This window comes from Mastacembelus armatus, chromosome 13, assembly GCF_900324485.2.
Source record: "Mastacembelus armatus chromosome 13, fMasArm1.2, whole genome shotgun sequence".
Lineage (NCBI taxonomy): Eukaryota > Metazoa > Chordata > Actinopteri > Synbranchiformes > Mastacembelidae > Mastacembelus > Mastacembelus armatus.
The window spans coordinates 18,655,480-18,682,568 of record NC_046645.1 but is presented as its reverse complement, the minus strand read 5'-3'; the positions used below and the strand labels follow the sequence as shown (position 1 = coordinate 18,682,568).

At 40.9% G+C, this 27,089-nt stretch overlaps 1 protein-coding gene across 2 annotated transcripts in view; it reads left to right on the top strand.

Moving 5' to 3' along the window:
- Positions 1-27,089, top strand: part of lrrc75a (leucine rich repeat containing 75A) — a 42,372-nt gene that overhangs the window by 5,336 nt on the left and 9,947 nt on the right. For both annotated transcript variants that reach the window (XM_026296382.1, XM_026296375.1), the window contains 2 exons: positions 4,548-4,676; positions 19,271-19,383. In XM_026296382.1, the coding sequence (XP_026152167.1) occupies positions 4,548-4,676; positions 19,271-19,383 (242 nt within the window). The remainder of the gene's footprint in view (positions 1-4,547; positions 4,677-19,270; positions 19,384-27,089) is intronic.

The window sequence follows — 27,089 nt, the reverse complement described above, 5'->3', positions numbered from 1 at the left end:
GGACTTGATTAGGAAAGGCACACACCTGTCTATATAAGACCTTACAGCTCACAGTGCATGTCAGAGCAAATGAGAATCATGAGGTCGAAGGAACTGCCCAAGGAGCTCAGAGACAGAATTGTGGCAAGGCACAGATCTGGCCAAGGTTACAAAAGAATTTCTGCAGCACTCAAGGTTCCTAAGAGCACAGTGGCCTCCATAATCCTCAAATGGAAAAAGTTTGGGACGACCAGAACTCTTCCTAGACCTGGCCGTCCAGCCAAACTGAGCAATCGTGGGAGAAGAGCCGTGGTGAGAGAGGTAAAGAAGAACCCAAAGATCACTGTGGCTGAGCTCCAGAGATGCTGTAGGGAGATGGGAGAAAGTTCCACAAAGTCAACTATCACTGCAGCCCTCCACCAGTCGGGGCTTTATGGCAGAGTGGCCCGACGGAAGCCTCTCCTCAGTGCAAGACACATGAAAACCCACATAGAGTTTGCCAAAAAACACATGAAGGACTCCCAGACTATGAGAAATATGATTCTCTGGTCTGATGAGACCAAGATTGAACTTTTTGGCGTTAATTCTAAGCGGTATGTGTGGAGAAAACCAGGCACTGCTCATCACCTGCCCAATACAATCCCTACAGTGAAACATGGTGGTGGGAGCATCATGTTGTGGGGGTGTTTTTCAGCTGCAGGGACAGGACGACTGGTTGCAATTGAAGGAAAGATGAATGTGGCCAAGTACAGAGATATCCTGGAAGAAAACCTCTTCCAGAGTGCTCAGGACCTCAGACTGGGCCGAAGGTTCACCTTTCAACAGGATAATGACCCTAAGCACACAGCTAAAATAACAAAGGAGTGGCTTCGGAACAACTCTGTGACCGTTCTTGACTGGCCCAGCCAGAGCCCTGACCTAAACCCAATTGAGCATCTCTGGAGAGACCTGAAAATGGCTGTCCACCAACGTTCACCATCCAACCTGACAGAACTGGAGAGGATCTGCAAGGAAGAATGGCAGAGGATCCCCAAATCCAGGTGTGAAAAACTTGTTGCATCATTCCCAAGAAGACTCATGGCTGTACTAGCTCTAAAGGGTGCTTCTACTCAATACTGAGCACAGGGTCTGAATACTTATGACCATGTGATATTTCAGTTTTTCTTTTTTAATAAATTTGCAAAAATTTCTACATTTCTGTTCTTTTCTGTCAAGATGGGGTGCTGAGTGTACATTAATGAGAAATAAAATGAACTTTTTTGATTTTGGCAAATGGCTGCAATGACACAAAGAGTGAAAAATTTAAAGGGGTCTGAATACTTTCTGTACCCACTGTATGACGCAGGGAGGTGATTAGCTTAGCTTAGCATAAAGACTGTACACAGTGGAATAATCTCTCTCTCTCTTTCTCTTAGACTTTAATAAAAAAATATTAATAATAGCAATAATTCTTCATCTTTTCCTTCATCATCATGTCCTTTGTCCATGTTCAGCTGTGTTCAGAGCACCACTTTGATGTTGCAGCTCTTATTAGTGTGGGTGGTGCTTTTTAGTAAACGTCCACACTGTTTTACTCTCAGTATAAATGGTTTTCTGTATGTGTGTGTGCACTCAACCCTCAGACTGTAATAGACTGTGTTAATAATGTATAGCTTTTCTGGAGGATGAATAGTCTCCTTTATAAAATTTCAAATTTTTGTTTGCTCTTATCAGTTTGTTCAAGTTTTTTTAACTCACTGTTGAAGACCCTCTCACCAAACACATGCAGACACTCTCAGCGCTCTGTTGTGGTTATGTTAATTGTTGCTTTTTAAACCTCACCGTGTTGGGGTTCAGATCAGAGTGAGCTGGAAGATTAATTTCAGTTCACGGTTGATCTATTTGCATTCAAAAACCTCAAAACCTTATCACACTATGAAGAAAGACGCATTGTGTGTTCGTCTGATTTACCCTATCACATGCACACACACACACAGAATTAATCTGTATTTCTGTGGATATTTGGTACCACTGTCATGTCTTAAGGCTTAAAAGTCACCAAAAAGCATCTTAACATTGCATTTTTATTATTCCCTTCATACATTCCCATCCAGGCTATTTATTGAATGTGGTTTATTTCTACAACTTGCAAATGCAAATAGTCATTAGTCATTAAAATCCGCAGTTTGCTTTGGGAAAGGGGCCACTTAAGTTCTTTGTCAAGCATGAGCTGAGCTGATACTGACTAAATCTGATGCTCTACCTTGTAGCCGGTTGCTTTAAACTTACAATGTGTTTTGATCTGAAAGCATCACGTATTGGCAGCTTCAGTGCAAAAATGGCAGTCTGATATCTAGAGTTAAAATCCATCTCATTGTGTGGTGACACACCAAGATGACCTGAATATATGTGGTTGACTGATTAAACAGCACATTACCTCATGTTGCCTCAAGAGGTCAAACTTGAAAGCCTTCAGCTGACAGAAATAACATGTCCTTGTAGCCAAGTAGCCAGTTATTTTTATGCTTACACACGAGCAGAAATAATTTTGGAGATGTGATTGTATGAACTGAACTGGGAATTCTGTGAACCTGTGTACCCTGATTACCACCAGGAAATAAAATAACATACACCTGTTGATGTACTAATCATAGGTTTCTCCCATCTGCTCAGCTGCTATTAATGTCGCTGTCGTGAAAATACAGCAGCTGATTTGTGTGTGTGTCATTCAGTCAAAGCTCCTGTCATTAATTGCTGCCTCTCCCATGCAGAACAATAGGCAGCACAGAAGCCACGGTGAGTCATACCTTTCTGTAAAAGACTGAGCATCCGTCTTGCTCTTTTTCTTTCTGAACATGGTCGGCCCTGTAGCCACTGGATATGAACTGTCTGCACAAATAAACCCAAACACACAAAAATATATGTGCAGGAGCAAGCACTTACCAACACTTGCCTAAATGCATTCACACCCACACATTCTCCCAGGAGCTATTTAAAGCCCATATTAGCAACAAAAATAGTGGTGCAGCTAGAAAAGCAGACCTGTTATGTTTTGTGTAAACAGAGTATTGTGTCAGAGCAGAAAAATAACATCTGAATCACTATAATGCAAATACCCAGCCATGCATGTGTTTGTGCTCATATATTTTTGCCATTGAATTCAATTAAATTTCAATTGAGTTTATTTGTATAGCACAAATACCCAGCACAATCATCTCAAGGTACTTTATGAAAACAAAAACCCAACAAATCCCTTATGAGTAAGCACTTGTGACAGTGGAGAGGAAAAACTCCCTGTAATAGAAGAAACCCCCAGCAGAATCGGGTTCAGTTTGGGCGGCCATCTGCCTTGAGCAGTTGGGGTGAGTGGATAGAGGAGAGGGAAAAGGACAGCAACATTAAACAACAAATAGACACTGTGCAGGGGAGGAGAGGAGCGAGAATAGAAATAAGAGCAGAGGGAGAGAGGGAGAGGAGAGGAGAGGAGAGGAGAGGAGAGGAGAGGAGAGGGGAGGGGAGGGGAGCTCAGTGCAGCGATGGGGAGTCCTCAGGCAGTCTAGGCCTATAGCAGCATAACTAAAGGATGGTTCACGGTCATCAAAAAGGAAATTTTTAAGTCTAAGCTTTGTTGGCATGAGGGTGTTGGCCTCCTGAACCCAGAACATTGAACCCATTGACATAAGAATTGGGCATAAACTCAATGGTGTGGACAAATTAACATAAACACCATACAAGATGATTGGTAAGGTTTCCAGTAAGGTCTTTTATTATTACAGACAGTAATAATAATTAAGGATTTTATATAATGTACTAGAAGTGCAGGCTTGAAGTACATTTGGCATTGCAGCTATGTTGCTATTTGTTTGACACCTTGTAGTTCAGGGGACCACCAAAGACAATAGGATTAATATGCTTTAGTGACAGCTGTGTTCTTACATCCCTTGAAATACCCTTTAGTGTACCCTTCTAATCATCTCCTGCATTTGTGTGTTTTTTTTAAACTGTAGTTGTCATTCATGTTGACTTTTTAAGATTTAACAAGACTACTGTTCATGCGTGAAGCTCTGCCAACAGGTTTATGCTTCATCAGCTTTGATGGAGCTTGAGATGTGACAAAATTTCATTTTCCCTCACTGGCAAGCAGACTGTCAGGCAGCAGGAAGCAGTGCCACAGGTTATAATTTAATGCTTCAGGGGGGAAGAGAGTTTACAAAGCAGCGTAGAAAATGTAAAAGCTTTTCAAATTCTACGATATTTTTTATGTGCCTGTGTATTTTTATATGCATGAATGACTATTCAGATTTTTATTGTTGGTTTTATATAAAGTAATGCGTAATCAAAATTTGATATTTTGTGGTTTCCTGTGTTTGAAGATGTCTTTTTTTCTTTCCACTGAGTTCTCCCATATGTTTTTATGCAAGGTGTATAATGTGTAAATTCTGTACTGTACACTGCCTTGCCTTTGTGCAGTAAGTAATATATGGTCTTATTTGTTGTGTTTCTACGTGTGTGTGTGTGTGTGTGTGTGTGTGTGTGTGTGTGTGTGTGTGTGTGTGTGTGTGTGTGTGTGTGTGTGTGTGTGTATGTAGGACCTGGGCATGGAGTCAACATCTCTGGATGATGTGCTGTACCGCTACGCCAGCTTCAGAAACCTGGTTGACCCCATAACACATGACCTGATTATCAGCCTGGCTCGATATGTCCACTGTCCCAAGACGGTAGGACAGGCGGACACACACACACACACACACAGAATTTATTTAATGTGTAGAATACGTATTAAATATTTCCGCTTACAGCAAACACAACCAGAGTTGCACAGACACTCACAGTCTGATTCATTGCACTGCTGCTATCAGATGATCAGACTCATTTTGTCTGACACTATTAAGTTAGGGAAGTGCTCTAAGTGGTTGTGTGACTGAGTATTTGTTTGAGGGAACTGTGCGTTTGTTTATCAATGCCATCGAACATGTCACTGAGGGAAAGAAGGAACATAAGTGTGACAGCAGCCATACTGGATGAATAATACAGAGAGGAAGGACAAGTGATGCAGATGATGATCAGAATTAAAAGGCATGATGTGTAATTGCAACATATTCTGCTAAAATACTGTTGCCTCAGTGCTGGCTGTGTCAAATGGCTTGTTGTATACCAGTGTTGAGTCCAGTTGAATCTGTTTACAGTAGAATGTCATCTAGCTCTGAGGAACATTTATATTATTTCTAGACCTCTCGATGACCGCTTTCCTCCTCCCTCCAATGATGCAAATACTTTTCTGAGATGATACTTTTTCTAATGTGCTTGTAAATGATGTGTGTAAATGATGTGTCCCCTGACCTCAGAAAGACCTTGTGAAACACCATCTTGCCTCTTTGACATAGATCTTGTGAAAACATATGTTTGCTAAAAGAATATGCCAATATCATTATCAGGTGCCAAAGTGAAAGCTTTGCTTACACACTGAAAAAGGAGTTTTCACTTTTGGGAAAATGTCTCATTCATCATAACTGGGACAATGGGACAACCAAATCTGTAGTCCCAGCATCGATAAGGAGGTGAAAAATAGTTATCAATGTAGAAGCCACATTCTGTGAAATTTTGTTTACACACATTGTCGCTGCAGAGGAAATAGAAGATGAGTGTTTTTTGTACAGTTTGTAATAGGTGAACAAGAAGAGCCTGTGAGGAGCAGAGCGGGAATGAAAGAAACACCAGAGAGGGTGCTGTAATGTGCAGACAGAAAAGCAAAAAGAGAGGGGAAGTGCAGGAGAAGGCAGAGAGACGTGTTATTTCCCTCGTTCTGCTCCATCCGTCCGGTCTGACACATTTGATCGCTCTTCCCTTGTACTTTGTTGGCATGAAAGATATTCAGCCTTCATTTCTTTACCTATAATCCATAGTCATAATTATTGAGTATTTGTAATGATATCACTGGTGAGGTGATATGTGTCAGTCTGGGGATCGAACCTGGGTCTCTGGCTCTAGAGTCTTAATTTCCACCACTGAAAAATGAAGGCAGTTGAACCCAATAGTCTGACACATTTGAACTCACTCAGAAGGGTTTATTTAACAAAAAACAGCAAAAAGTTACTTTTCTTACTGGAAGGCACAAAACAGAAAAATCTTCAGTCCACAAAGGATCCCAAAAGGGAGGTAATGTGGGAACAAATGGACGGTTCAATCTTCTCTCCCTCAGGCGATCCCTAAGAGCCTCGGGATCACGAGCAGGTTCTTTGGTAGCCAGATCATCCTTGATTGCCTCTGACAGACCATTCAGGAAACAGCCCATGAGGGCCTCGTCATTCCAGCCACTCCCTGCTGCAATTGTCCGAAACTGAATGGCATATTCAGCCGCGCTGCCATTACCTTGTCGGAGGATGAGAAGTCTTTTAGAGGCTTGTCAGCCACTGAGTAGGGGTGGTCAAAGACTCGATTGAACTCCTTTTCAAATGGAGAATTATTTGAAGATTAGAAATTAAGGCAGCAACTGGCTTAGAAGCAACAATAACCAAGCAAAGCTACTGTGTTCCTGGCACTTTCCTGGCAATCTTGAAGGGACCGATGAACCTCTGGGAAAGTTTACGGGACTCCACCTGCAAGGGAATGTTCTTAGTGGAAAGCCAGACTTTTTGGCCAGGGTGCAGATTGGGGGCAGGTCTGCATCTGCGATAAATCTGGTGCTGATACTGCTGAGAGACCTTAAGGAGCTTAAGTCGGGCCTTTTTCCATGTCTGGCAGCAGAGTTTGCTGAGCTGGTGCTGGTGTACCTGAACTGGCACTTGAAAGAGGACATGCCTGTAGCAGAGGAACACTGGGTATTGTGTGTGTACTCTGCCCACATGATGAAGAAGGACCAAGAGGATGGGTTATTAATTGCCATACACCTCAGGGTGGTCTCAATGTCTTGGTTAAGCCTCTCTGTTTGCCCATTGGACCCCTAATGGAATCCAGAAGATAGACTCACAGTAGCCCCCAGAGATTGACAAAATAGCCAGCAGAATTGGCAGGAAAATTGGGGTCCTCGATCAGAAACTATGTCTTGTGGGATGCCAAAGACATGGTTCCTAACCAATTCAGCAGTTTCTTTAGCGGTGGGTAATTTGGGCAGGGGAATAAATCAGGCAGCCATGGAGAATCTATCAACTATGACCATGATAGTGGTGTTGCCTTGTGATAGCGGAAGTCCAGTGATAAAATCCATGGAAAGATGAGACCAAGGTCTATGGGGTATGGAGAGAGAGTGCAAAAACCCAAAAACAAAGGATACCAAAACGAGAAAAATAACTTCCAAAACCAGATCTCAGGGCAAAGCACAGCAAAAGGAAACACAGGAAAACAATTCAAAATTCCTTCAAAGTATATTAGAACTAGAGCAGACTTAAGGCAGCAACTGGCTTAGAAGCAACAATAACCAAGCAAAGCTACTGAGGAAATGCTCAGCTTCAATACACAGCCCTAGAATGAGGCACACGTGAAAACAATAGCACTGATTACAAGAGGCACAAGATAGACGTGAGCGTACTATAGGGACCTCTAGTGACCAACATAAAACTTAACAAGGCAAAAACTGACATATAACATACAGGCTGTAAACATTGCACTTCGCAGAAACAAGTGTGATTGTTGTTTTTGCTTAAATAACAATAGTACAGCCTTTCATTAATAACTCGTTTGTTGTCTCACTGCAGTCTAATCAATATGCTCACATGATAAAAACAAGAACCAAAGATCAGTCTGTAATCAGGAGATCTACTATTTTTTTACCCTTCATGTTTTTTATTGATGTAAGAATTGGTTAGTTTGTTTTTTATTTGAAAGCATTATATATTTATGTTGATAGTGTAATAAAGTGATTATACATATATATAATCAATTTAGATTTAAGTGACTGATTATGTAAGTCTTCTTTTTACTTTTGCATTTTACTTGACACTGCAACCCTGAGGGCTACAAAGCCATACAGACACACTGGGTGACAACTTCCCTCCAAAGAGTAAATTTCCATCAAGCAGTGCCATAAAAGCAGAAACAGTTTTCTCAGGGACCCCTCACACCCGACATACAGAGTGCTCTGCCTCCAGGCAGCTAACACTGCATTTGTGCACAGGGAACATGTTTTAGAGATGTTGTTTTCCTCAGAACAACATTCTCTGAGTGCTGTGCTTCTTCTGCATGGTTTGCTTCACTTCCACCTGCTTTGTTGCTTTGTACAGCTGTGGTTATGGCTATTATTGCTGTTCTTGTTGTGAGTCTGTTTCTGTTGGTGTTGTGCATATGAAGAAATGTATGACAGTATGTAAACTGTTTTTCAGTTTCCTCTTTCAGTGTCTTATGTTTCAAACCTGTCTAGGTAATAGATATGATTAATATAACCAGATCGTATTGATTGATTATAGAATAAGTATGAAATCAAATAAGCTTAATCAAAATCATAAAATCAAATTATGGCTAAAATTATTCTTTTATTACAAGTGTTATTTGAAAGTCAAGGTATTGGTCATAACATAATGCACTGTCTGTTCCATTGGATGTAATTTAGCAGTTAAACAGCAGCAAATGCATTTACAAGAGCCCAAGGAAATATGTTTATTTGTTTCCTTATTATGATGCTTGTACATTACTTTCTTATAATATATTCAGATAATGTACAAAGACAGAATTAAATACAGAATTGTTATGAGTTGGTGGTGTGATGATGAAGGAGGTGAAGCATAGGACCCAACTGCAGAACACAAAGAGGCTTTATTCCACCTGGACTTATCAGGCACAGGCCACAATAATATCTCCACCACTCGGCGGACAGGCAGGCAAAAACAATAACGCCACTCGGTGTAAAACAAAACCTTCTTCTCCAACACAACTACAGTTAACTAACTAACTAACTAACAGGAGGACGGCCTCTCAGGCGGGCATAGGTCCGAGGCTGATCGGGAGGATCGCCTCTCAGGCAGGCGTAGATCTGGGGCCAGCTCAGGCTCTGTAGCACTGACCGCACTGAATTTAGGCTCCGCGGCGCTGGGCTATCGTACCACGGCACTCAGCTCTGGCTCTGGTTCTGATTCCCATTTCTCAGCGATGGACTCTGGCTCTGGTTCTGGCTCCACAGCACTGGATTTGGACTCTGGTTCTGGTTCTAGTTTTACCGTGCTTGACTCTGGCTCTGGTTTTGCAGCGCTGGACTTTGGCTCTGGTTTCACAGCACTGGAACCGGTGACTGGTGAATGTCTTCGCCTTGATGCCGAGGGACTGGAACAGGCTGGACCTCAGCGTGGGCACCTTTGCCGCAACACAAAGGCACTGGAACAGGATGGACCCCGGCGTAGGCACCTTCGCCATGATGCTGAGGTACTGGAACAGACTGGACTGGGACAAGCTGGACTTTGGAATGAGCGTCTTCGCCGCAAAGCCTAGGAACTGGGACTGGATGCTGCTCCGCCGCCGAGGGACTGAAACTGTGGACTGGATGGACCTGCACAGAGGTTCGGGTTGCAGGAGTGGAACCTCAGCGGGGACGGCCACATCATTGCACTGAGGTTCAGGACGTTGGTGTGGAACTTCAACAGGGACAGCCTCATCGGTGCACTGAGGTTCTCGATGTTGGTGTGGAACCTCAGCAGGGACGGCCTTGTCGGCGCACTGAGGTTCAGGCTGTTGGGATGGGACCTCAGCGGGGACGGCCTCGTCGGCGTACTGAGGTTCAGGCTGCTGGAGTGGAACCTCAGCGGGGATGGCCACGTTAGCACACTGAGGTTCTGAACACTCTGCAGTGATGAGGGACTCTGGCTGGGCAGCGATGAGGGACTCTGGTCCTGGCAGTGATGAGGGACTCTGGTTCCCTAGGCTGGGCAGTGATGACGGACTCTGGTTCCCTAGGCTGGGCAGTGATGAGGGACTCTGGTTCTCTGGGCTGGGAAGCCAGGAAGGACACTCGTTCTCTGGGTGGGGAAGCCAGGAAGGATGCTGGTTCTCTGGGCAAGGAAGTCAGGAAGGGACTCTGGCGAAGGTCTGCCCGGAAACGAGAAGGGAACCTCAGCGGGGACGCTGTCCTCTGCGCACTGAGGTTCAGAGAACAGAGCTGAAACCTCAGCGGAGACGCTGTCATCGGCACACTGAGGTTTGGAGGTCAGTCTCTTGGGGCGATGGTGATGCCGCCGTCGAGGCTACAATACCAGCATTTCTGGCTGCTGCGGTAGACTGGAGTGCCACGAGGCATCACAGTCGTGCCTCGTGGAAAGGAAGTTGCTGGCTGCTGCAGGCAAGAAAAGTTCCACAAACCCTTTAACGTTCTCCTTAGACACGCCAGGTGGGGAAGGCTTAAGCATCCGCTCCTGCTGGGCGCATGCGGTGAGCGCCACCAGGTAGTCGGGGGAGAATCTGAGTCACAGCCGGAAAGCAGTGACGGACTCACATAATGGCTGCTTCGCGGTGTTCGCTGGGTCCATTGTTGGTCGCAGCATTCTGTTACGAGTTGGTGGTGTTATGATGAAGGAGGAGAAGTGTAGGACCCAAATGCAGAACACAAAGAGGCTTTATTCTGCCTGGACTTGTCAGGCACAGGCAACAAACACTTAATATCTCGGCCACTTGTCTTGGTGATAGAAAAGGGAAGATTTATTTGTCTATGTGCTCTGTGCTTCTCCTATCCTTGCAAGGAAATAAAACGTAAAAAACAATTTGTTCAGTCTCACCTCAGAGTTTTTGCCACAATGTACAGAACCAAAAGGGCTAAGAAAAGTTTGTCTGACTGGCTCACTTTTGTTGTTTGGTGACTTGGTAGTGCAGTGGTTCCAACTGTAGCCTCACAGCCAGAAGCTGCTGAACCTTCAGTTTTTTAAGTCGAAACGTTTCACCACCCATCAGTCTTGCTCAGACTGATGAAGCCACTTGGATGGGTGGTGAAACGTTTCGACTTAAAAAACTGAAGGTTCAGTTGCCATGACTCAACCTTTAGATAACTTCCCCTAGATGACTGAGAATCTTCACAGACGTAAGTGTTTGTCGGACTCTGTGTCAGTCCTGTGATAGACCTAACTGAAATTAGAAACACCTATTAGTATAATGTAGTTCAGTATGATGCAATTTAATTTTCCTCAGTAAAATGAATTTAAACTTTTCCAGCAATGTCAACAAAACCTAAACTTTGTAAAAATGATGTTTATGAGCTGTTGTATGGAGCTGCATTCGATTTTGCAGGTGTTCCTCATAAGATGTGTATATACATAAGTATTTCACACACAACTTAATGGTACAATTTCTGTAGCTACTTCACAGCAAAAGCGCCTTGTTCTGAAGTAATGCGAAGGAAGGAAATCAGAAGGAAATTTGCATCGATAGGTTGCAAATACGACTCTACTTGAGCTGCAGGAGAATAGATGAGTAGCTTCTGTCTGTTAGAAGAAGGTATGAACAGGAATACATTAAAAATCGTTTTTCTGCCCTTCTTCCTCTCTGGTCTCCTGCATGACCACACCTCTTAAATCAATCAGATGAAGGCCTGTAGGAAGGCAACCAAGGCCAACTCAGGGCTAACAGAGTTTTGTGGAACAGAAAAGCCAGGATTTCTGAATTTTTGTTCAACACGTCCTGTCATGAATTCTCTGCATAAAATATCCCTCCAGATTTTTATCATTCACATACTGTCTTTACCAAAAACAAAAACAAAACAAAACAAAACAAAAAAAACACGGGAACCGGGCACTGCGCATGAACAAATGCAGTCATGCTCATACTCACTTCTCTTCTCGGGCTCACAAACACAGCCTCCACGGAGACTACGAAAGCTCCATTCATTCCTGTGTGACAAGGTGGCTGGTGAATCTGTATCTGTGAGCTCTGCTGTTTTGTCACTGCAGCTGCTGTAATTCTTTGCTGTCTCTGTCTTCTTTCTGTTACTTTCTCTGTCTCTCTACAGCTCTTTTCTTTTTTTCTCACCCCTTTTCTGTCTGAGTCATCTCACTTCTCAGTTGCATCTGTCCATCTCCACCTTTCTTCTGCTGCAAACAGCTTACTGCTCAGCTTCACTTGGATAGAAATGAAGAATTTGTCTGTTGGAACCTGCTGTTACTGCCAGTCCATGAAATGTCAGATTACAGTCAGCACCTGTCCAACACCTGATATATGGTATTTTATTTGAACTGTGCCTTTTATTTTATGTTTGTTTTTTTAAATATCAAACAAAACTGCTTATATTCAACCATGGATGGTTGTGCCTTTTACATTTTTGTTATCAAAGACTATAGAAATCAGAGTTTCAAAGTGCAGCAAAAGTAGTAAAAGTAAAAAAAAAAAATTCATTTATTTGGGTTATTGACAAATGCATTTTAACACACTGGACTTTTGTCACAGGTTTACCTTAGTGGTAACACACCAGTATCTCTCTGCATTACATCCAAATTTGATGCTTCTGTACCTTGCGGATGTAAGAATGTGGTGTATGTGTGTGTAAGCGGTCAGACCCTAGTTTGCATCCTATTCTAGACAAATTATAAAAACATCTGCACTGGACTAAAAAAAACATCGTTATTGAACATAATCCAAGATTTTGCACTGCTGACACTGTTGTCTGGTGACAGCACAGAGCCTCCTAGGAGTCATAGCAGAAATAAATTGTGGAAATCTGTGTGAACAGAGATAGTGGAATGGGTTTTATCTTCTGACACTTTGGGACCTCTGTACAATAGGATTCCCAGTGTAACAGATTAATTAAAACTAGTTAGTGTTATTGTGTCTCATTACTGTTATCAACAGCTCCAACAACAACAAAACCAATAAATACATTTATCTTTCTAGTAAGCACAATTTGTGCAGCCACAACCTCAGCTTATTATTTTGTGGCATAGGACGTTAAAATCCATCCAAAAAAAAATTGAAAACACACAAAGATAAAGTTTTTCTTTAAGTGATATTTGTCATATTTGCTAAAAACAGTTCAAACTTGAATACTGGATTGATTTTATTATTCATATCCTTTGTACTTTTTTGCCAGTGTGAATACAAAATTGGTGGTGCATTACCTTCAAAGTGATCTAAAAAGTTCCTAAAATGCCTTAAATTTATCTTTTTTATCTTAAATCATCTGAAATCATGGTCTAGTTTTGTACCTTATCTTTATGTGTATCTCTTCGTTCTGTTCCTTCTTTCTCACTGAAAACTGATATTGACATTCTAGTTGAGTGGTTGAGATGGACTCAGTGAGGTTTCTGTTCCAGGACAGAGATGCCATTTAATGGAGAAATGCAAGTGTTTTGGATGAATTAACAAAATGTAATATAAACTGAACTAGATTCAAACTGAACCACAAGCTGTCCTTACACAGTGTGAAAAGAGTTAGCACTGTATGTGTGTGGGGTTTGGTGGGATTGAATTGCGAATACTGCTAAGTTATTGATTAGTCATAAATTTCCACTGTTTTCCACCTAGATGAGGGCCACCCACACACACACACACACACACACACACGCGCGCACACACACAAACACACACACACACACACACACAAACAGCACTTCAGCCTCTTGATTACTGTCTTCGCTGGAATGCTTCTGACTTCTTCATCCGACTGGCAGAGCCTGTCCTGTTAGTGTGAAATGAAGTGAAATGATGGTCAAACAATAACACACGGCAGCTGCAGTGTGACAGATGGGAAAATGGACAAATGTGATCCTGTCTTTTGTTAACATTACAGTCCAACAAATGCATTTTTGAGGACCAATTACCAAAACTGCATTTCATTTTTTAAGCTTGAAATTCGAACATTTTCATGGCCAAATAATTTCAAAGTTCAGACTTTGCCCATATTTTACAGTATTTTGGTAGGACATGAGCAACATTGATGTGTGACAGCAAAATTGTACAGTAAAATTCATTTGCATCTTTCACTGACTGAACCAACAGGATTAGGAGGATGATTTTATTTGCTCACAGGAGCATAACAAAGAAAGAATCACCACCTCATTCAGACGAAGACTTGCTATTGCTCTTGTTTTGTTGACTCGCTATGTTACTTTTTGATTTCGAGATAATTTCAGCCTCAATCCTGACAAAAACACATTAGCTTCACAAATTTATTTCATTATTAGTGATTTTTGTCTAGATTTGGGGGGGGGGGACTTATTTTTAAGTAATATTTTTTTTGGGATGATATTTAGTCCAACCCAAAGATAGTTTAATTTTACTTATGTCTAGTTCTGTCATACTGGTGGCTTGGGCCAGGGTTTTGGTTTTACTTTCATCAAGATTATTAATAGATGACATTTCTTCTATTTTTTTCCCGCTGAGCAAAATGAATTGTGTTGCTATACAAATGTCCAAGGAAAGAACAGGAAATGTTTTTAGTATTTATTTATTTGGTTGATATGTCACTGAGTGAAATAGCCTTTTTGTAATCACGTCTAACTTTTGACTTTGTTGACCAACATGACCTCAGATTTTTCCCTGAAACACATAGGACATCACTGTGTGATATCTACACCCCAGTACAGCACATAAAGCATTTCCTTCTGAGAGCTGAGATCCAGCCATGACTCTCAGCCAGCTGAGGTCTTCCCCTGCACCCTCTGACCGCTGAAATAAGGAATAGGATTGAATTATCCAAACAATTCATCTGCAGAATGGAGGAACAATTTAGCAGAGCATGTAGGACATGCAATAAAAAATAGGAGTGAAGTAATGGCTCCATTTGTAGTGCACAAACTAACTTTATCGGCAGGCTGACCTGAGGGGAAGGAGTATAGATGAGGCAGACAGATAAAAAAAAGAGGGAGCGAGTGAGGTCATCAGCTCTCTGGACACTGGAAAGATTCATTTAGGTGTGTTCTTTATCAATAATGTAATGAGAGAGAGGAGTGAGAAGAAGAGAGAGGGGAGCATGACCACAGACTAAAAAGATGGAAAGGGGGAGGGGTGACAGAAGGTACAAAAGGACAGGGATGAGAGAGACGGAAAGATGGATACAGGGGAGATGTTGAAAAGGTCATAGTGAAACCATGAGGCTCCAGCCAGATGCTGCTGTTCTCATTGATCCGAGTGAGCTCTTATTCATGTCAGCACAATTCAATTCATGCAGCTTTACTGATATGACTTTTACTGCACATAACCAAGAAAAACAGATCAGTATGTCTCTATGAAGACAACACAGATAAACAAGAACCACTGCGATTTGGGATTAATAGAATTATCCAAAACATAAAATACAATCAAATTATATAGCTGCTTAGAATTTGCCTGTGTCTAGAACAGTATAATAGCTCTGTGTAATGAAAACCTTGCATCTTCAAAATATCAGTGCTTCTGCAACTAGGCCACTGTATTTTTAGCTTGACATCCACGCATATTTGAGTTTATCCGATGTCCTCTAAAAGGCTTTCATCAGACCAGGAGTCACAGAACTTTCTCAGCCCTTAAATATATTAAGGGAATGGTACAATATAAAAACTAAATTTACATATACAAGGAATGTGTTTTAGTGCAGGTAGGAGCACAGTATGTCTTGAAATATACAGAGGGGAACAAGATAGCCTAAATAAGGATAAATCAGCCAATTTAGCAATGTAAAAAGAAATGTGCCAGGACAGATTGAGTTTGATGTACAAAAAAGATTAAGGTTCACATCCAAATGTAGCACAGATTTTTTTTGAGGAAATCTACTAAAGAAAATGAAAACTAATGTTTCTATCCACTGTTGTTACAAACAAATACTGGAAGCAGATATTCCAGTGTGTCACGTTAGGTGAGTAGTACGTATGGTTGAGCACCAGAGTATAGTGCAGAATGAAATTCGGATTTATTTTTGTTTTTTACAATCAAAACAAACTCAGGGAAAAAAACCTCTAGGTTTCTTCGTTGTGCTTCAGACTACACCTTTGTCAGGGAAGGTAAGCAGGGAAGATAGAGAAACCATGAAACGGGAAATAATTCAATCAGTCCGTATGAGATCAGTACTTCTGATACTGTCTGTAACTTCTCCCTCCTCCCTCCTCCTATCACGCAGCTGTACAGCTTATCACAGTATTCAGTGCGTGATGAAAAGAATGGTGCACCAGGTAGGTATCCGATAGTCTGTATATGCTGGAAAGCGTCTTAGGATCTCTCCTCTTTCTAATTGGTGCAGTTTCTAACAGTCAGTAAGGAGGCAGAGAAGAAAAATGGGAAACCACAGTACCTCAAAGGATAAATCCCCCTGGTTACTTGAGATAGTTCCTATGGTGGAGTTCTCCACTCCAGGTCTCCTTCTCTTTTGGATTCAGTGTTGAATTCAGCTGAGCGATGAGGAATACTGGAACCTGAAATCTGCCAAATCACCTCGTAGAAAGCCCACAGCGTAGATTCTGTAGCGACGGTATTGCTGCCTCCTCACTACGCTTCTATGCGGGGCGATAAACTGGGAGACACTTAAGAGGAATCCAGAATAGCAGCAATAACTTCAGGAAAGTTCCAGGGGACAGAATCGAGGTGGTCTGGGTGACTCGCGGGCTCGAGAAGAAGCGTAACTGGGCGGCAATCCAGGAAACAGGAGAAACGCCAGGGAAATCACTGAACATACCGCCAGCCAGGAGACTTGAAAGAACCAAGTCACTCACCACAGCAGGGCAGGCTTCTGAAAGGAAAAACAGTAACGTTATGTGAGGTAAGTTGTAGCAAGCTTAGTAAATCTTGCTGTAGCTGGTTCGTCGACTACACGAATGGTAGATGACGGACTAGTGCTGGTCTCAGGTTCGGCGTTGCCTTAAATCTTGTGCAGGTAAATTGAATTATTGAGTGCACACCCCCTTTCTTCTCCCTCATCACACGTGAAGACACCCACACACACCGGGAGAGGACCTGTGCACCTGTTAGTGTGGGAGAAGGGGCCTGAAGTCCTCTCAGGCTGAATGCTGTCTGAGAGGAATGTGACACACTGGGTTGTTACAAAATTACGTTCACTGACAGCTGAGTCATGGGATTTACTTTGTCTTTTACTACTATGACAAATAAAAATAATGTTAAAAAAAATAAATGTTGGCATTACCATGTTTCAGATTTCAAATTTTTTACTTACTACATTTTCACACAAAAGCAGTTTTACCCTGAGCTGATTAAAAAAGGAAACAGAGTACAAGGACAAGCAGCTCTTCCTGGGGAAAAGCTCAGATATCCGCTTAAAATGCAAGGACATAGCCCCACTCAGGATTTAAATGATAGGAGATAGGAGTTTGTTGAAAAACAATATGAAATTACAGCTGAAATTATGATACTGGTAAGAGTTTTGGATGATACTGAAATTACTGACCGATGCAAGTGATGTTTAAACCCCACCGCCTGTTCAGTCTGGGTCTTGGTCACAGAAGCCTTTGATAGCTCTGTTTCACTTTATGATATATTTTGGAAAACACTTCAACTAAAAAATTGCAAAAAAGCCACAGAGGGTAACTTTTCTATCAAAAACACCTGACAGACACTTCCGTCACCATATTACCAGTGCAGCTGCTTAGCAAATGGTCAACTAGGTTCACTGTCCGGCAGATAAAAACACCTGATGTTAATTCCAATACTCACTGTCCTCATAGCTCTGTTTTGATCTCTTTAAAACTGACAGTTTGTCAGTAACTGATATCTGCTGCTTGGTGCTGGGTGAGTTGTCAGTGAAGGCAGTACCCTGGTCTTGCTGGAAACAACACATGAGAGATGAAAAAGTGAATCAAAGCAGTGAAGTTGCAGGATGGAAAACCAAAATAATCAGCTGAAAGACACTAAATGCTCTGTGGAGCTGAGGGGAACTGTGGAGTTGGGTGAAAGTTTACTATAAATCAAATAAAAAATGTGTTACAGCAGCAGAGTACTGAGACAATGAAAGTGAAACTAGGAAAATTAATTCTTTCACTGTGACTGTAAAGATGTTGAATTTACACCATAAGTGTCCTCAACTTTTTTACATTGTCTGACCACACAGATACATTTACAGGAACATTTTCACACTTTCTCTACGGCAATAATTGTCACTTCATCTAATTTGAAAAATGTCAGTCAAGGACTGGACTTTCACAAATGCCTCTCTGCATGGAAATTGTTTGTCTGCTTTACTGCTCACTTTATGCCATTCACTATTTTACAAAGTAAGCCCAAACTACACGGTGTGCTACCTCACAGTTTAGGAACACCGAATGTTTTGTTGATATCACTGCTTCCCTTCACCATCTGCTTTCAACTGGGTACTGGGGCCGGCAAACCTGACTTAACACCTTAATAAGTGTATTTTAATATGGTTGGATTCCTCCTCACCCACACACACATGCACACACAGTTGTGGTGACATTGAAGCAGATAGGGTAACCTTGGTAGCTGTGAGTGAAATACTCATTAGAGCTATCTGTACTGAGTAGTAAACTGAGATGTGGAATATTTATGATTGATGATTATATGGCGACATATTGCAGCTTCACATGCCTGTAATTGACATGTCAGTCATCGGAGACGCTGAGGAGAATGGTTTAATTATGGGAAAGCTGTGTACATGCTTTGTGCACACAGTTTTTCAAGTCTTGAGTACACTACATGATGTGTGAACATGCACTTCAGACACTCAAACCTGTGGCACAAAGTGAATGTAATATAGCACCTTAAGTAGCAAATAGGGTGTGATTATGGGCACAGCCAATCAATGGTGAATTCCCCTGCCTCAGAGTGAGTGTGTGTTTGTGTGTGTGCGTATGCTGTCATATCAGAAGCTTGACATTAACAGAGGGTGTGTTTGCTATTCGTTCCACTCCAGTGGCTCTCAAATCCTTTAATTATAAACTTGTCTTTTTCCTGTCTGTTGCTACTGAAACTCTTCATTCTCTTATTCTGTGATAATATCATGTCCAGTGTAACATTTCCTCTACCTTATTCCTTAGTGTGTACAGCTCAGTTCAGTCAAACCTTATACTTGTTACATATATTCTACTATACACTCACAACATGTCTGTCTCTTGCATATTTTGGATTTTTAATGACTCAGGTCTAATTTGTTCTGTTCAGATGTGCGACCAGCTGTTGTCACTACTGATCTGTAGTGCTGCTTCCCTCCAGTACAGCCACCAGCAGCGTCGTCTGACTGCCTGTTACTGAGCTGACAGTTTGTGTCAAGCCAAACTTTATATATGTAGCCCATTATACAAATAGCACATTTGCTCCCACATCATGAAGAACTCTCCCAAAAAACCCCTTTAACAAGTAAAACAAAAATTCAGGAAAAGTAGCAGAGGAATGATCTTGTTCCAGCACAGACATGCAATAGATGTCATGCATACAGAATGAATCAACATTTCTCTGTGTCTGTCTGTTTTTCCAACAGGAGGGTGACTCTCTCGGGGCAATGGAGAAGGTTTGTCGTCAGCTGACCTACCATCTCAGCCCCCACTCTCAGTGGAGGAGACAGGGCCTGCTCAAGAGGAAACCTCAAGCCTGGTGAGTATCTCTGCATGCTGTGTGTGTGTGTGTGTGTGTGTGTGTGTGCGTGTGTGCGCGTGTGTGTGTGCGCGTGTGTGTGTGTGTGTGTGTGGATTAATATCTCAGTGTGTCACCAATGTGTCATCATCTGCTGCCCCTTTAGATGCCGTGGAAAAATCCACTGATGTCTCTGTCTCTTTATTTTGCCACTCTCCCTGACGCGATGATGATAGTCTCCATCCTTATTCAAATATTAGCACCTTAGTATTTGTGGTATTTTATTTGGACTTCAGTGTGATTTTCAGTCAAAAACCTTAACGAGTTGGAGTTTGCATTAGAAATTTTAGCTGTGAGCCTCATTCTGCAGGCAAATGAAAATGGAGATCTGAATGGATTTGATATATACAGCTGTGTTATGTAATATGCAAGTCAGCCATCAAAAACAACTATAAACAACTATCCCATATGCTTCTCCACCTCCATGAAGTGCAGACACCAGAGATTTATTTTTGAAAATGAGTGTCAAAATTAAATGTTTAAATTATGCAAAACACCGCATTCACCTCGTAGTCCCTCGTACCACTACTTTGAAAGCCTCCTTTATTAAATTAACTGTATTGGGCTAAAGCAGTGCTTTCTGTAGATAGCTTAGCCCCATGTATAACGTATCAGTCAGGAGAAAATATTTTGCTTGATAATGGTTTTATTGGTTGGAATGAGTATTTCTCTGCTCTCTGCTGCAAAATATTTCATGGTATTGTTTAATTGGACTAGAGTCTGTAGTCACATGGAACATTATCAAAAATTATTTCTTTATTTTTCATAGCAATTTCATTTAAGTGCATCTGTAAATTTATTTTGATTTAGACTGTTACATTTTGGCAGTGCAGCCATAGTAATTTTACAGTGCCATAGATTTACTGCTCAATGAGTCTGTGAGTTTGCAAAGATCATCAGAAAATTTGTTGGCACAGCTCAAAGAAAGTGCAGATATATTATTATACTGGAGATTATGCATACATGCATTAGAAATTGAATAATTTGTGTGCAGGGCGCTGTTAGTTTTAATATGGCAAAAGTAATACAATGAAAACACTTTTTCTTCTGCTACAACCTATTGCACAAGCTAAATCCAACTCGGAAACACCCAGGTCTGCTATAAAATGCATCCTGGGGGGAGCAGATGGCAGAAAAATGGCATTATAGCAGGATGCGTTTGGAAAGAGGATTCCCACTGCTGTGTGAATGGAGGATCAGTAGGAAATAAAAAATCTCTCCTCCTCAGTTGTTGATGAAGACCAGGTGTCACCTCCTCTACAAAACAGTTTGCAGACACACCAGTATAGGGAGAGAAAAATAAAAATTCAGTATGGGCCATAAGATTGAGTCTTGAGTCTGTTCAGGTGTGTGTTGTTGCATTTCCATTTAACTAAACAGATACATTGCATTTATTTTTATCAAATAGTGAACAAAAAATGTAGTTAAAGTAATGTCTCACCTATAATGGAATTAAACTGGAGATGGAAATGAAAATGAGTTTACTAATTATCTTAAGTATATTCTGCACTGGTGGATGGGATTTAATCAATGCAGCACTGCAGTCAGCACTTCAGGCTGTAATGAACTTCTGTCAGAGTGATTAGCCAAAGGAGAGACAGACCCCATTTACTCTGAGTCTCAGGGCTGGAGATAAGATTGAATCATCATATTGCAAGAAAGCATATTGTGTCACCTCCTGTTGACAACGCATTGTGTTGTGTTCAATGATTAACTTTAGCTCATGGCTCATCTAAATATTAGATTTCTCCCCAGTATGACTGCATTTCAAGTCCTATCATATACTTGTAATGTTCAACTATCATAATATCTTGCCACTTCCAAAGTTTATTTCATATGTGATTCTTCCAACTCCCTTTGCCATATTACTGCTAAACCTTATCCCACAGCAGTTTGTGACATTTTGGTGCAGGTAGATCAGGTAGTGCAAAGTAACCCTACAAAATGTTTTGCCTTGTTATGATGCCAATGGCATTTACTTAAGCACAGCTTCTGAACTGCATGTGTCAAATATTCAAGTATGGTTTTGCCCAAAACGGTATTCAGTTTCCATCTGTCTGAATTTCCCAGTGTAAAAACTTCTCCCAATAAAAGTAATTTCCAGTTAAAGAAAGCAGCTTGTTTTCAAATGTTTGATGCCATAGCATTCAAAATTCGGATGCATATTTGTGATTAATCCAAAGGCTTAACAGAAAGTATTTTGTTTGACTTTATGACTTTATATAACAGGTTTTTTTTTTATGTATATTCTCCCACAAACTTGGCAAAATCTCCACTAAATGTCACACTGTGCTTCCAACATTATGACTCAGATGTTTTCGACACATATCTGATTGTGTAATAAAGATAAACTGAAGGGAAGAAGTGATGAAATACTTCACTTATTTACTCTTATGCACATAGCTCATGATTTGTAAGGGTTGTTTTTTTATCATTAAGGAAATACTTACTATAGTAAAAAATATAGAAGAAGTTGGTGATCATGAAAAATAGTTCTCTGTTCTACAGTATCTGAAATTAACTGGAGACTCACAAAAGCTTGGTTTGCTTTTAGAATCCTAGGTTCACATCTTAGTAAATAAGTAAATAAATGTTTATTTACCTATATAGTACTTTTCAAAACCAGCATTACAAATTGGTTTACAGTCACAAAGAGTTGTAAATGAAACACAAAACATTTGCATAAATGCACAATATAGACATAAGAATCCAAAGACAAACACATATACATACAGCAAAATACAAGCAGGAACAGACAGACAGAATAAGATCAGTCACTATGAGGCTTATATTTTGAGGGGAGTACAGCCAGAAATAATTACTGTAATGACATGAGACCTAGATGCCCTGTAAGGAATCAGGAGTCCAACAGTAAGTGGTGCATAGTGCCTTAGAAATTATTATAAGGATTTTAAAATCAATTCAAAATTTAACAGAAAGCCAGTGTATTGACTGAACAAAGACAGAGGGGGGTGTGATCAGATCCAGCAGGGCCTAGCAGCTAAGGCTCTTTATCTGATCTGGACTTTCTTTGATCAAGATAATTAACAAATCAGAAAAAAAGACACTTTAATCATACAAATGTACTATATATAAAATATATTAAAAACAGCGAGTAGTAGATGTGGTTGTGAATTATACAAAACAGCAAAGATTAACAAGGCTAACTGTTCACTGTCTGGCTGCTGAACAACAGCTCAGTCCTCTCAGTGGTTTGCTAATGGCTGACTGTCTGCAGTGGCCGGCAGACCTGCTCTCCTCTCTGCTTTACATCTGAGCTTTGGGCTCCCTGCAGAGAAAAATGTGAGGTAAACAGTGTTACAGCATATATTCTCAGGGCAGGGTTACCTTTAGCAAAATGAGAACGAGATGTTTCTCCTTACAGAGAAATTTGCTTTATTTGCCCATGAGCTGCATTTGATTGAAGCTGGACATGGAGAATCAGATGGAGAAAAGAAAAACCTAACAGGTCTTGAGGGTGCACCAACATTCTCCTCAAATATCATCAGCAGATAATCAGAACTGAAGTTACAAACCTTGAGATTTCACAGTTATCAACAACAAACAGGCTAATAACAAACCCTCAGGTTTGCCTCTATCATATATGGAACAGAAGCAAAGAATACCACTGTCAAATTATTGCCCAAGCTTTTGATGCAAATCTCTACCAGATTTGATCTATCCCGTCCACATATCAGTTCAGTCCTTCAGATGAAGTGGTTTAGACAGTCGTGGTAAACTGAAGGCTTATTTATAACGTGTTGGATCATCATGTTTCCTGGCCCATCAGGTTTTGTTTAAGCAATGCAGTCACTGTGTTTTCATATTTGTGAAGTTGACGTTCAACCCAGGTCGGCATAAGTGTCAAGTGATTTAAAGTAAAAATTGTTATTCATATTCTGTGTTTAAAATCATTGACAACATTATCTAGTAAATCAGCTGTTATTAGACAAACCTGCACCTTGCTCAAACTGATTGTAGTGCATACACAGTACATTAGATGGAAGGGGTCCAGTACAGCATCCATCAGGTTTCAGGGGCAGCAAGCCAAAAAAAGCAGCACGAGGCAAGGAGCTCACTCACAATCAACAAGTAAACAACTGCCTGTCTGTCGACCATTTGGCCCTGGACCTGAATCTGTCTGCCTGCCTCCTCTGGGTCTTGTATCTGTGTGTTTTCCAAATGACTCGTTTAATTTTCATGATGTAGGAAGGGAAATAATGAGGTCTTGCTGAGGTTTTGCTTGACCACAACACTGTTTGCCATGGAAACACATGACACACTGACAAAAGCCTGCAGACAACGCACACACACACACACAGAAACCATCAGTAAACAACATATTACTGCTGCTTTCTGTAGTTACGTCTCATTTTGTGTGTCTGTCTGCGTCTGTACCCGTCTGTCTAACAGCCTGTTGTCATGTCTGCTGCCTGCTGACTGGTTGGCTGTTGCTGCTGCAGCAACAAATTTATTGGCTGCGTCCCACCATGTGCTCTGACAGACAGCAGAGAAAGAATTTCAGTTTGGCTCAGGTTGTCTGAACTTCTCTCCACTCTTATCTTTCCCCTTCATTTTCCCTGCCTGCTTCTTCTCACCAGCAGGTTTGCACTTGTATACTGTGTTTTTACATTTTGTGTGTGGAGGTGAGAGACATGACGTTCGATCAGTATGGCTCACTGTTTTAATCTGAGACAGTTGACAGCTAACGCTCAGTAAACAGTAGATTTCCTCATACCCTAAAGCCTTTCTTTACCAGCATAATTAAAATATTAAGGGATGGCATCATTTCACAGAAGCCCCAGTCAGATGGAGGAGCCAGCAAAAAGATCTTATTGCAAATGTAGCATTGCGAGTTTCTAACCCATTCTCCTGCCTGTAGGAAATTATCGATTTAACCAGCTTGTGGCTTTTTACACTCAGTCAATGCTGCTTTTGTTTTGAACCTCACACAAGCATCTACCTCTATTGAACAGCTGTTGAATGAGGTTCTGACTGTAGAGGAAGTTTAATGTTTGTTTGTGCAGCATGGGGAGGCAGTGGGAGTTTAGAGACCTGCTAATAATGTAGAGGAGCTCTGTCAAACTGTTGACTGGAAAAGTTGCTGTTTCAGTTTGTTTTGACCACTTGCAGGCTGCACAAACAAACTGTAGGTACAACATTGGCATCACATAAGGTGATTATGTTTGAAAGCTGGTATCTACACATCCAGCAAATGTGGATCAGCATTAGCATTCGTTTGGTTTAGTGTTTTATGTAGCCTGAGAGCTGTAAGGACGGTATTCACTCTCCTTTCAGTTCTGTTTTGGTCCTGAGAAAAATAACTTGTCTGTTTAGCTGCTAAATTCTCCACTGTGTTCACCAGCTAGGTACTAACTATGTGTGTAGGTTGTAAAAAAAAAAAATGTGATGATGTTTTAGGTTTTAAGCCTTTTTCCTTTCCAATGGGAAGCATGAGACTCATCCAGCAAAAACAAAACATTTTAATTTCTTATTTAAGGACCAAGTTGTTTAAAAAACTCTGATTTACATGGCACTATTTCTTATATATATCAGTATTTTTTTTATTTTTTAGAAAACTTAATGTTTTTGATAAATCTCCTGTATTTTTGTATCAGTTTTGCTGTCTGGACTCAGTCTTGAAACAGTATCACAACAATAGCAGTAGTGGATTATTTTCTCATTCAATGCAACATTTGGTCTCTGTTTCCTGGTAATGGTTAGGCAACCACAACATTATCTCATGTCATAGTTCTGTCTTGCATCACAAATACCTAGATGTCATATCATTTTTTTATATGAATGGGAATATGAAATGAACAGTCTGACAGCAATATTGTGGGCTTATTTTTAAGCAGGTTCATAGCTTTGGCTTCCTTTTCTGTGTTTCCCTATCATCCAGTTTGTTACCCGTGTAAATCCCTCCTCATGTCTGTAATTTCCCCGTTGATGTGGGTTCTGTGGTATTTAATATGTCGCTTGCTGCTTTTTACACAGCAAGCACCTTTTCTTTCACTTGACTGTCATCCACTGGACACACTCCAGTATTATTGTGTGTAAGAGACAGCTAAATTAACATCTACATCAGTTTGAACATGGACACTGATTTCAGTGTAACATTGCCAAAACAGGTAAAGTCTAAAGTTTTAAATGAGGAATGGGAACATTAACTTCAGTCTTCATATATTAATGCAGGTTATAAAGTACATTGTGGAGATAATAATTTTTGAAAATTAATCTCAGCACTTCAAAACCACTTTCTCTCTCTTCCATCCTTTCTCCCTTTTCTCATTTTAATCCAGATCTTTGTTCTCTTTCCCTTCACTTGTCTTCTGAATCCTTTTCTCTGCCCTCCATCCCAGGTCACACACTGTTCACATCTGCCTTTCTTTGCAGAACAGCACTGTAGCCCTGATGCTGTTGCTGGCTTTACAATAAGTCAGTGTTGTGTTCATAGCACACACAAGAGAAAACAAACATTTCTAAAAATATATATGAGATTATAAGAGAACCAACGGGCGATGCAGTGTGAGCAGGAGACAATAAAGGTGATTCATGCAGATTATGCGTTTGATCAGTTTTAATGACCTCCTCTCAAAGGGCTTAGAGGAAAAAAAACTTTTTTTGAATTTGTCAGTCCAGATGCACATCTTTAATCCCACCACATCCTTCTTACTGCAGTACCAAACAAAAAAGCCCAAAGCTGTGGACTTTCTGCTCTCAATGCACAAAACATGAAATGATGATTCTCCCTGCATTATGCAGCACAGGCATAGAGAGAGAAATGTAAGAAATTCAAATGTAACATTTGCTCTCTGTGCTGGTGATGTAAACCTCAATCCTGTATAATGACATAGTGCCACATCAGTCATGCTTTGGATGCACTGGCATGGCTGAATACGCATACATAAGTACCTCTGAATCAGATAAAATAGGGCTGATGGTTTTCAGTTTCCATCTCCAGCCCGACCTCCTCCACAATACAACTCTGTCATCTGTTTGTGTCTCAGTGTGACTCATTTTTAGCCCCAGTGGACTGCTGACCTCTTGCAGCTGTGTGAATAATGGTATTACACACTGAGTTTCACTGCTGCGTCACACAGATAAAGACACTTTGTGCAGAGGAACTCTTGATTGTTTCCAGTGAATTTTGCAGATGAATAACCGAATAGAAGCCAACTGCTTTGGGCACAGTTTGGTTTCTTCTTCACACTATTAATCTAAAACATAACTTGGTTTCGTGTCAATGCTCTTTGAAACTCTTAGAAATGTTTATGTTCCCCCACATCCAAACCCTTTTCAGTTCCCTGCTGCAGGTGGAGAGGATTTTCTTGTGATGAAATCAACTTATAATATGCTGCTCTTAAAACACAATAAACCACTGTTAGCCACTGGGGGGGACAGAAAAACACCAAAACAAGCTACCAGTTACACAGCCACACAGGATTGGTATACAGTATTTGATGTTTTAAACAATAGAGTAAATTTGCAATAAAAGGACCCAAAAGGTTCCATAGAGCCATAGAGTAGTCCTTTGTGTATTATGAGCAACTGTTTTACATTATAGTCAGTTGTATCAATGTTACCATTCAAAATAATATTTATTTCAGAATCAAATATTTAAGACATTTAAAATCAGTAGACTGATGACATATGATTCAATGCTG